Here is a 12,217-nt window from a genome sequence, read left to right on the forward strand (position 1 = left end):
GCAAAGTCCTCAAAGATGCTTTTATTAGTTAAATAATTACTACACACACACACACACACACACACACACACACACACACACACAAAAGACAGTTTTCCACTGCTTTTCTGTTGAGGATCCAGTTTGGCAACCTTACGGAGCCCCGTGATGATGCTGGGCAGTACAGCAGCACCCAGCAAAGCGCAGAGGGAAAGGGGGAGAACAAATCTCCAACCTGACACACACAGAGGATGTCCACAGCCCTGGGGGCTCAGGGAACCGGCCTCAAATGCCTCGCAGCTACCCAACATGCAGGCTCGGATTCGCCCTTTGGAGAAGTTCTGGGCCAAGCAGGCGAAGTTAACACAGGCGACAGCAAAACAGCCGCTTACTGCCCAATCTCTCGCCCTCGGGTTCCCAAGTTCTCCCACGCAGGGACGTCAGGTCCTGCCGGGCTAGCACCATAATGCCAGGACTGTTCCTGAAGGCCCCGGGAAGTTTATTTTTACAGCTCTGCACAGCACCTACAAATCTTCCAGCCGCGCGGCATCTGGYGCAGGCGCTGCCCTCTGAATGGCTTTTCTGTTGGTGCAGTAATTAAAGGTATCCCCAGGTGACACCTGATCCCTTATCAAGTTCATTAATTTAAGTGGAGTTATTTGGCTCTCTGTTTTCCACGCTTCATAATGTATTTCTAACCTTTAAAGTGACATAGGCAAGCAGCAGATTGCAGGGGCGCTTATTAACAGCCCATTAAAATACTTTATGGCCTTTATTTTTACGTTGCCATAGGGAATGGGGCATTTTGCTGTTGCGGGGCTGCCTCGGGATTTATGTCGCGAGAGCTTCAGCGCAGGCAGACGCAGAACGGCGCGCGGAAATGAACGGGGAGAACAAACCCCCATTCAGCTCCCCGCGTGCCGTAAAGCTGTCACACACACAGCAAGGGGCCCTCCAACGCGGGCCTGGCCTTGGGTTGGCTTTCTCTAAGCAGGAGATGATGAGATGCAGCATTTGGGAGCCATCAAGAGCCACCAAGATCAAGGTGCATCTTGAGACGATGAGGTGCAACATTTGGGAGCCACCAAGAGCCACCAAGGTCGAGGTGCATCTTGAGACGATGAGATGCAACATTTGGGAGCCATCAAGAGCCACCAAGGTCAAGGTGCATCTTGAGAAAGAGACCTGGGGGTATGTTCTCCCCAAGCCTGTAAACCCACAGAGGTCAGTACAAAAAGGGTCTTCCTGGTCACCCCCAACACAAAATGTCTGTGGCTTTTATTCCAGAACTGCTGCATCACATGCACAGTTTGCAACTGAGTAAGAGCAAATGACTTAGGAAGACGACTATGATCTTAAGCAAAAGATTTCCAAAGCTGAAGAATCTTCCAGTGTCCCTAGGTAAAGGTTGTCACCCAAAGGCAAGCCCTCTTCTCTGCCAAAGATCTGCACCTTCTCCTAACTTCAGCATTATCTGATACTGAAACCACACACACTTTTGATTTAAAGACTTACAGGACTTCTTTCTGCACGGTATTTATAAATTACAGTCAAGCCACTTCTGGAGTTGTTTTCCAGATGCACTTGGTAGGTGGAGCTCAGGGCCTCCTGAGTTCACGTTATACTTTTCTTAAACATAAAAAAATCACTCATAACGAAGCAACCGGCTTGGAAGGCTATCAGCAATCTATTTGAAAGCATTTCAATTGCTCGCGTTTCACAACTTTTAATGAAGTCAAATCTGGAACAGATACTCATCTGCCACAGAAGCTATAAAATACTTCACAGCAGTGCTAACTGGTTGTATAAAATCCTCGCATTTTAAGCAAAGATATTAGAGATTATTACAAGCAAGTTTATTTGGTAATTATTATCTCTGCATCTCTGCATTMATTATATATATTTTTTTCACGTCATACTGCAGGTTTTCTAGATTTTTTTTTGGGGGAGGGTGAGTAACCTTAGCAAGACATTAGTAATATATCAAACGTACCATTTTTTAATAAAAGGAATAGGACCAGCAATTCCTGGTCCAAAATTGTATGAGCCAACTGAAAGACTATCATGCCTGGTCCTGTTGTCCTCCCTGGCCTTGAAGCAGCAGCTCTGCCTAAGACACAACCCCTTACCCTGCTGATGTTGGGTCACCAACAAGCCCAACTTGAAATTAAAGCACCACTTGTGAGTACCAACAAGGACCTTCTTGAGAAACACCTCGTTGTTCAGAGGTGGGGAGAAGAACCAACTTCCAGCAGCATTCGACACCACTGGCCTTCTCTAGACGACAAGTGTCAATAACTTCCTCTGCCCCAAGTTCATTAGATGGTTTTGTTAATTATCAGGCTCCGCATCTAATGGTGTGTCGCACCTGAAATCACCCCCTTGCATTTTGGGAGAGATTAATTAAAGCTAGAGGTGCTTAAGCAAACAGGCGCTGACGGGGACTAGTGCTCTATCAATATAATGAGGCAGCAAGATCCTGGACCCTAACCAAGCTTGAGGGCAAAACGTGCCTTGCTGAGAGAAGGTCTCCTCTGATGTGGTCAGCCCCCGGGAACTGAAACTAATCAGCATCCATTAAAGCACCAGTCATTAAATCTGGCGGGGCTGGAAACAAGCAGAAACGAAGTGGCACGCGGAGCGGTAGCAACAATCAATGATTTCTACACCTTCCCTGTTGGGACTGCAATAATTGCCCGGTAATTAGTACACACCGTTTCCTCTTATGCAAGGGATGCTGGCTTCAAGGACAGCAAACACAGACTCCCTTTCCCTCACGCAAAACTGCATGGGAAACATCACCACGGCGGGTTGCATGAACCCTAATGAGAGCCAACCTGGTGACCCCAAATGCTGCCYGGCGCTTAACAGGGGCACGAATGGCAAAGGGCAGAAGGAGACAGAGAAGAAAGYAAAGCAAGAAGGATAACCACTTACTTGATATTGTCAAGACATCCAGATTCAGGTTTCAGTATGGCAGTATGGTGAAACATTTTATAGAGAGCGATGCCAAGGAAGATCACGTTAAGCTGCAAAGGAGAAAGAAAAAAAAAAAGGAGAAAAAAAAAGTTATACGACATGGCTCAATGTGACAGGGAGAAAGTTGGGCTCTTCTCGCAAAGAGATGAGTTGCCCTAGGAAATGAGCTCTTCCTACAGTTTTTATAGGGAAGTTGCCAAGTGTTTTTACAGGGCTGAGCTGCCCTGCAGAGCACAGGACAGGCAAGGCCACCACGTCCCCCCAAGCCTATGCTGCCCATGTAAGTGATGAAAGGCTGGTGGCATCATTGACTGCAACACTTAAGTGGTGCAATGGGAAATTAATCCTTTTGCTGCAACAGCTCTTCCATATTTGAGCAGCATTATTCTAGGAAAAGTTACTCCAAACGTCCTGCTTAACTGGCCCCACTGACGTGAAGTGAAAATCACCATCCCATCCCACTCCCCAGCCCAGAGTTTCTCCTGATACCTTGTTCCAGGTGGGCTTGCAGAAGGACATGCCTTCTGTAAATTAATCAGGGTAATTAATCTGTAGTTAATCAAGCTAAAAGGGGAAAGGGAGGGCCAAAGTTTCCACCCTTCTCCRGGCAATGGTGTGGTTAATTAGGAGTGCTTACCATTATTATCAAGGTGGCCGGTCCTATAAAGCTCCAGATAAAGTAGGTGTCAAGTCGGAGCCAACACCTGCAAGGAAACACAGGGCGGAGGAGGAGTTGAATATGTACATATATACACATATATATTCATATATATATTTCTGTAATTAATTTGGGGGCATTTGATGAGCAGCCATTAAGCTTACTAGCTTTAGGACATCCTTTTCCCCACAAGCTGCTCTTAGCTGGCAAGCAGGAAGACACGCTCTGGTCAAGAAGCTCTGGGCAAATGTGGTGCAAACCAAGTATATTTTCGTTACCTGTGTAACAACTGGAAGTATATTTTTGTTACCTGTACTTTTGTATATTTTGGCTGTGTTTTAATTAACTTAGGGAGCAACTTCCCCTTTTAAGAGTCTCATGGTCCCAACCTGTGGAGCGTTTTGTTTCCTCTAGCGTTTCGAGGGTTGCATTTGGTCTTTGGTATCACATGAAGTTGATTCATAGCCTAATGCTAAATTATTAATCGCTTAATTTCAACTGCATTTAATACTCCCCCAATTTTTAAGGCCCCCGGGAAATTACATTTCCATTCTTGTTTCATTCCAGGCGACAGGAAGATAAAATGAAAATGATGGGTAACAAGACAGATGAATAGAAATCCTCAGAAAGTTTTGCAAGATGTTTAAAATAATAATCTCTTGCCTTGTTTGCAACACCGCAAATTAGAGCTCTGCTTAACCCAGAGAAGGCTAAGAAAGCTTAATAAACCTAAACGTTTGATGGRATTGCATAATTCAAAAACTGCCAAGAAATATAAATATGAATTTATCATGTTGGAAAAAAGCGATTTTTTTTTTGGCAAATTATGCTTGTAATATATAGGTTGATTTTTTTTCCTGTTTCCAATGGACTTTGCAGTGAACACAAGGGTMTATATGGACAGATGCAGAAATTTGCTTCTGAGAAAACATGTCCTGCCCTGAACCTCTCTGAACTGGAAAAGCCAAAATATGTATGAAATCAGAAAATGCAGACTTCGAAAGCATTCGCTGCTGCAGACTATAAAATGGATATCTTAGGTCTCCTAACAGGGCTTGTTTGCACCACTCTTAAAAAATAAAAACAAACAAAATAAAAGGAAAAAATAGATGCCAACCCTTGGAATAATTAAGCTGAAGAGCGTGTTGCTACGGGGCAGCTAGTGCAAAAACTGGAGTACAAAGGCCAGGACACGGGAGGCTTCACAAAGCCATAAATGCCTTGAGATGAGTGTGGAAACAGGGACAGGAAGGACCACGTGCTCCTGCCTGCCTGCCTGGGATGTGCTGCTACACCAGGGCTGGATTTAGAACCCAAATGAAATCCAAGAAGCCAACACGGCGTTGTCTGAGTAAATCATTCTGAGATACACGAACGGTGGCACCGAATGCCAGGCCAAAAAAACAAATAACACTAACAGCTCCATAAGTCCTGCTTAAACAAATGCAATAAATAACGGGAGGAGGCAAGTAATATATTCTAGAGGATGCCTTCCAAAACCTGGCAAATCCRAGCAACTTCTTACAATCAAATTATGTATGCCTGGCATATAGTTCCCTACAAATTCTAATCAGTTCTCCCCTCCTAATAACATTATACAGAAAAATACATCATCATCCATCAAGCAGATGGAGCATGATAGTTATACAAAACATACTGTATGTTTTTATTCCCCACTATGGGAACGTGATAAAATTGTGCACTCTGGAATTAGAGATTGTAAATAAATATTTTCATCTCTATAAATCTCTGCAAATATTTATTTGCAAAATATTTTATCTACGTGCCTGATCGTTAAAGATACTCTTCTGCGGCATGGGGGAGGAAAGAGATTTTATGGGCATGCGAGCGCTGCCGAGTCACSGCAAAGAGAGCAAAGTTTTGTCATTCACCTCCCATGAATTTCAGCCAAACTTTCTGCTTGCGCTACAGAAATATTTGGATGCATCAGGCGTGTTAGGAAAAGGCAGCCTCTTCCCTGGGAAATGTTTATGTTGCTGCGCTCCACAGAGGAAGATGCGGGGCTGTAATCCCAACAGGGAGCCCAGCAAGAGCTTTTCCTTCTCCTCCTTCGGTGTGAGAAGAGGGCAGGCGCTGCCGACGGAGACCCCAGCCCATCTCCCAGCCATCCCGGCCTTCCCGGCGTTCCCTACTCACACTTTGTCCGTGCCGTAGCTCCGGTAGTCGACGGCGGCCGACACGGCCACGATGAGGGCGGGCATGCCGTAGCCCACCAGGTAGAAGTACTTCCTGCGGGAGTGCTCGCTCTCGAACACCTCCACGAGCATGATGTAGAGCTGCACGCCCTCCAGGAACATCCACGTGAAGGCCGCCAGGAAGAAGAAGTGCAGCAGGGCGGCGAACACGGCGCAGGCGATCTGCGAGCGAGGGCAAGGAGCAAGGGGAGGTCTTTGTGGGGAAGAAGGCACCACCAGCTAAAACGGCAGGGAGCTGGTGGGTTTAAGGACAAGGAGGGAGTTGTGGGGGACGTGTCCCATCTACAAAGGGCTCTATTGACTTTGACTCTATGGGTCTGGGCAGCTTTCCAAGCTCTTTTTCACCTTGTGGATACTTGTGCTGGTACCATCGGACATGCACTGGGGGCTTCATTGGGCAGCACTTATTTTAAGAGCAAAGGCAMCAGGTAAAGGGACTCCCAAGGCAGGGAAGGTTGGAAAACGCAGAAGCCACTCGATTTGCTTTGCAYTGGGCATTATTACACAAACACTGTGCAAACGTTCTGGTCTTTTTAAGACCTGAACAACAAGAAGCTTCCTGGAGTTAAGTAAATCCTCGCAGCAAACTCAGCTGTGAGTAAATAACAGAGGCTGCAAGCAGGTTTGCCTCAGTGAAAAGCAGAACTGCGACTCTCTGTTTGCCCAGGTTGAGCTCCTCAGCAAAATGAAGCAAGCGGCAAGCCAGCTTCCTTTCCAGTCCTTCCTTTCCAGAAACATCTGCCTCTACCAAGAAGAAAGGACAAGGAGAAGAAAGGACACGGAATTTCGTTTCTACACGTTGGGAAAGGACTTGAAACAGGGCCCACCAAAGTCACCACAGTGATTCCCAGGGACTCCACACTGCACTKCAATAAAAGTCACTGTCTCACAATACAGGACCACACAAGGAATTAAGGTGGCATTRAAGTGCTGATGGGATATCTCAATGTTTAAAGCACGTTGCCTCTTACCGGCTGGTCCGTCCGGTTGATGCCAATGAGGAAGAGGAGCTCTGCCACGAACAGGCTGATGCACAAGTTCTTGTGAATGGTGTTGCGGTCACTCTGGAGCCCGCGGAAGAAGCAGAAGGTGAAGATGCAGATCAGGAGGCAGACGAGCGACAGCAGGATGCCAACCCACGTGATGAAGTCCAAGAGCAGGTCATGCACCGCATCGCTGTGCTGCAGAGAGGACCAGAAAGCCACTGATCAGCATCTAGCAGGTTGTGGGTGCTGAGAACAGACGCAACCTCCAAGAAATCATAATGATGTTGCTGGAAACACCTGGAAGGCATTGTCTGTCTTGTGTGCAGCTCCGCACACACAGCCAAGGGGCGGACACGCTCTATGGAGAACCATCAAACATCGCAACTTAATTGTAAAAGAAAAGTTTCACACTAATAAAGACATGGAGATCACAAAACCAAGTTCATTTCAACATTTACCAGCAATAAGGAATAAAAAACTGTTGGGAAGGCAGACTGAACACTGGCAGACTCCCAGAATAAAGACAGACCTTTCTAGGCCTATTTGCTTTCAAACTGTAGCAGAAGACAAAACTTAACAAGATCTGGAAAGTGGGTCCTTCTAGTGAACTCGCATCACAGAATTTTCCATARAAACATGCAAGCTGGGGACCAAATCCTATGTGAGGTGGTGTATGTGTGCCCATGCTCTGCTGATAAAACGTCACTGGGTTATTTCTGCATTTGCATTGTGTTTACTTCCCACCAAAACAGAAAGAACTGAGATGCTGAAAATCCCGCGCTCAATTTATTCCACTACCGAATCCCAACCTGCACAACTCCCCAGGTTTCCACCAGATGTGGGGAAATCAGAGATGTCATTACTTAGTGAAATGCAAACAAAGAAATGCAAAACATACGGTCAGTCACAAGCCTCGGGGCTAAGTGSTTGGAGTCAACGAGCTGGGGCAAAGATTGCTTGGAAATCTCCAGGGCCGTTTCAGGCCGCCCTGGGAGCCACAAAACCCGGCTTTGTGGTGCAACAAGCTGTGTTAGAAGCGTTAGCCTTGGTCCCCTCCGCTGCTGATAATTCAACGACTTGGGCAGTGGCAAACCCAATAGTGTGACACTCCAAAAAAACCCCAGGACAACCTGGAAACGCTGCCCTCCCCGTGCGATAAAAGCCCACGACAGACGGAGGGAGCAGGTGATTAATTTCTCCATTTTCTTTGCCTGCCTGCCAATGATAAAGCCACATCAGACGCCAGGCGTTTCCTGATAGATGCTCTGCTATGTCAGCACCCGTGAGGAACCGCTCAGAAGCCTTCAGCACTCCGGCTTTATCAGCATGAGTGATAGGCATCACATAATAACGAGGAATGGGGACGGGCTCCCCCTCATCTCTGGTGCWTCCCTCCTCGGGGAGACGTCCCGGAGGAGATGGAGAGCACGGGGGCTCATTCCCCCAAATGCTCTTGCCGCTCTGCTGGAGCGTTCCTGCTAGGCAGGGAACAGTCCCAAGTGTGACAAGGAGGCTAGAGATCATCAGGGCCCTTCCTGCAGCCGGGAGGGAAATGTCYATTCCGCCCAGCTCCTCCAGCAGCACCCAGGACACCGGGAAGATGAAGTGCCCACCGCTTTCCTCGCGGCTGCACGTTGCTTTATCTCGGTGTCAAGCTCTCCCATCCATCCCCCTTAACGCAGTGTAAAAGGATGTTAATGCAAACCCATATCCTTGCAAATCATTCCTTATTTCAGCCAYGGCAGCAGGGAAACGTCTCCCTGCACAGACCCCGCATGAGGCAGGATCGCCTTGCCGATGSGATGCGGAGCTTGGAGACCTATCGAGGGCAGATGCAAGCAGCAACCAGGAGGGCTTTGGAAGGGTGGATGATATGAGGCTAACAGCACAAGTTCATACACCCCAAGGCAAAGTTGGCCCTGCACCAGCCAAGTCTCTGAGGGCTTCTTGCTGCTTTGGCCATGCGTATGGGAGATGAATCCATCATGCAGGCTGTGCAAGGAGGTCCCTCAAGAGGAAATGGCCTCAAGTTGCACCAGGGGAGGTTCAGGTTCAGATATTATGAAGAATTTCTACATGGCAAGAGGAGTCAAGCACTGAAACAGGCTGCCCAGGGAAGTGGTGGAGTCACCATCCCTGGCAGTGCTGAAGAAACCTGTAGATGAGGCACTTAGGGACACGGTTAGCAGGATGGTGTTGAAGAGTTTATGGTTGGACTCGATGCCCTTGAAGGCCTTTTCCAACCATAATGATTCTATGAAGAWGGAGAGGGAAGCAGGAGCAGTTAAACCTAAGTCAGTGCCACCTCTTCAGCAGCTTGTCAGGAGWCTGGCTTAATACTGTGGTTATTACTGTGGCTTTATGGATTAGTGGGATGTGCCTGAGAGGACAGTGGCASAGTTTTCTCCTGTTCCCCTACTGCAAATTCATCACCATGCTGACCTACATACAGGTCCAGAAGATGGGCTAGCAATACACGAAGTCATGCACCTTTTGCCTGAAAGGCTTGGCTAGCCCTGCTCACAAACACAGACTTTGCCGTTTTATTCTTATGATTGTCACTCTATTGTTCTTCTTAATATTAATCACAATGATAGCCGTGATTTTATGTACACAACACTTTTCCCTGGAGTGCCAGGGAACTACCATAAAAACAACTTCCCCACAATTACAGCCTCYCCCTCATCCCTGGCAAACTTGCAAAAGAGCAGACAAATAGGAATAATAACCATAAAGAGTGAACAAGAGCAATTTAAAGAACACCTGAGGGGGAAAAAAAATCTGATTTTGTAGCTTTCCTCTGGAAGTCCAGGAGAAGAAATGAGCCAGATCTCAAAGGCTGGGTGCTCTCTGCCCTGTTTGGGATACCTCACRACAGAGCAAGTGCCTCCCAATTGCAGGTGCTGTGGCAGAGCCCCCGGGCAATGAGGAGCAAGCAAGCACCAGAAATCTCCCCAGAGAAGACTGTAAAATATCTACTGTAAATTAAATCTACTGTAAATTCTCCCGAATGAATCCACCATCCAGACCTTGCACCTGGGCCACAACATCTGAGCAATGTACCCTCAACCCAAGGAGCTGTATAAGAGGAACAAGTCTTCTCCTTAACCTGCCCKGTCCAGCATCATTCAAGTGTTCCCTGACCCAGGACAAAATAACTTTAATAAACTCACTTACAGCTGCTTGCAAGGTCCATATAGCAAACAAAATGCATCTGAAACCATAAGTGTATCACTAGCACTCAACCTGTGCTCCTCAGTAATCTCCCCAAAGCTCTGGAGAGCTGGAACAGCCTTTGGGAGCTACCAGGTGATAGGACAAGGGGCAATTTCCCGACAATATCACTGGACTCTGGCTTTCCTGACAGGATAATCCCAGCTGAGGAGCGGATGTCTCCTCTTCCATTGAGTACAGGGACCATGAGTTGTCTCGAGAGACGATGAAAATTCCAGTATAGCCACTTCTCATCTAGCATATGCTGCAGGTCACTTCTTATGGTTCTGACAACATTAGGAAATCAGAGCAAAAACATCAAGCACCCAGGGACCCAGRGACTTGGTAGGCTCTTGAAATGAAGCTACTACAACCTCATCATTTGCAGATTRGGGAGTTTGACCTCCAATGCTCAAGAAACCATTTCTCAGCAAGCAAGTAACACGCACCTCTCCCAAATGAGCCAAGAAAGTCAAGATTGGTGAAAGATTGTCATGGCTGGGCAAGGAACTKAGTTTTCCTACCACTAAATCTATACCAGCTTTGCAAGGAAGCTTTTGCACAGGCTGTGTTCAGCTCAGAAACAACTTATTAAGCAAACTGTGCAAAATGTCAGCTAATGGATTTGTTTCTCTGGATCCCCAAGCCTCAGGACAGGCTTAAGAGAAAGCAATAAAAGCCGGACTAACCTTTTCTTAAAAAAAAAAAAAAAAATGAAATAAATAACATATTCAACTTCAACGAATGTGTTTCCATACTAAGTCTTTTTCCTTTGGGATTCGGGCATGWGCCTGACTCCCAAGCACATTGAAAGAAGACTTCCTTGACCTTTCCTGCCTTTGGAATAAATCCCTACCTTCGCTTTGGCGAGACCTAGAGCAGCTCGCAGAGGGTGCTGATGGAAACCTGCGCGGTGTGAGTTACAGGAGCTCTGGTAGCAACCACAGCGGCGTGGGCAGGCAGCCGAGATATTATCCGGCCTGAAAAACACCCTGGAAATCAATGAGCAGCTCTGGCAGCGCCTGCACACCAGCGCTGAGCTAATAAAAACAAATCCCAGGGAATGGCAGATTATGACAGAACGCCTCTCCCCGAGATGAACAGCCATTTCCTCCCTTATTAAAAACATCAGTAGAAGGAAACAGCAGCCAAACGGCGCTGCCAGCAGCAAAGGACACATTCCTCTGGCTAATCTCTCCCTTTAGGAAAGGCAACAGTAATAGGGTTGGAGGGTGGGGGAATAACAAGCAGTAAATAAAAACTCCGTGTCAGCGACTCACTCAGATACGACCGCTCCGTGCCCAGCAGGAGCTGGCACCGTGCAGGCTCGGGCATGGACCCAAGTGGGACACACTGGAACTCCAGTGCGTTGCTGGTGCTGCTCCTGGGATTTGGAGCTGTCGGGAGCAATGTGGATTCCCTTGSTCTGTTTTTGCCATCCCTGATCCTGAGAGGGGACTTCTATGGCCTGGCCACACTTCTTCATGGCTTTGCACAAGCCCATCTTAAGCCTGCTGGCAGTGCGACCACCTCCTGACTATGACAGCGTAGAATACGGCTCATTGTGCACGCTGGTTTAGCTGCTTTTCCCTCTCCTTGCCTTAATCCTAAGAGCTGCCCACAAATCCAGCATAGGCCACCTGGCCTATCCTGCAGACTGATGAAGGGCTCCTGGAGAACCCAATCCCACCAACTTCTCCCTAAAAGAAGTCTTGCTTCAGGGTCACGAGGACCCACCAAAAATGCAACAGCCTCCCCAGAAGTGCTAACCTCCCCTTACCTAAAGCAGCCAGTATGTGGCAGAAGCCCAGGGTTGTGTCCTGCTCGCTGACACTACGTTGACTTCCCTGCAGGGAGACAAGTCTCAGCTCATGGGAGGGGAGAAGACATGAACCAACGAATGGGTCTTCCTGGTCCTTCTGGGCTGGTGRCATTTGGGAGAGCAGTGCATCTCTGTTGGCTCATGGGCATCACTAATCCCAGAAATGAGCTACAGCAGCTGAGACAGACTGGATATCTAATCGTGCCAAGGCTTGCCGATAGTTCATCCGAATTCCCAGAAGAAGAACGGCCATGGCATCATCCATTTCTGTTTTCACTCCAGTGGTCTGAGCCAACCCAGCTCCTGGAGACAGCAAGGACATAGCTCCACCATGGTCAGTGCCTTCACCTCAACGCCTTTGTGG

General features: G+C 47.6%; 1 protein-coding gene across 1 annotated transcript in view; it reads right to left on the reverse strand.

Moving 5' to 3' along the window:
- ADGRL3 (adhesion G protein-coupled receptor L3) overlaps nt 1-12,217 on the reverse strand; it is a 176,014-nt gene that overhangs the window by 31,489 nt on the left and 132,308 nt on the right. The window contains exons 16-19 of the mRNA XM_026036436.1: nt 6,804-7,013; nt 5,774-5,994; nt 3,596-3,662; nt 2,917-3,008 (exon numbers count right to left, since the gene is read on the reverse strand). Of these exons, the coding sequence (XP_025892221.1) occupies nt 2,917-3,008; nt 3,596-3,662; nt 5,774-5,994; nt 6,804-7,013 (590 nt within the window). The remainder of the gene's footprint in view (nt 1-2,916; nt 3,009-3,595; nt 3,663-5,773; nt 5,995-6,803; nt 7,014-12,217) is intronic.

This window comes from Nothoprocta perdicaria, unplaced genomic scaffold (assembly GCF_003342845.1).
Source record: "Nothoprocta perdicaria isolate Ctin4 unplaced genomic scaffold, notPer1 scaffold_178, whole genome shotgun sequence".
NCBI classification, from domain to species: Eukaryota; Metazoa; Chordata; class Aves; order Tinamiformes; family Tinamidae; genus Nothoprocta; species Nothoprocta perdicaria.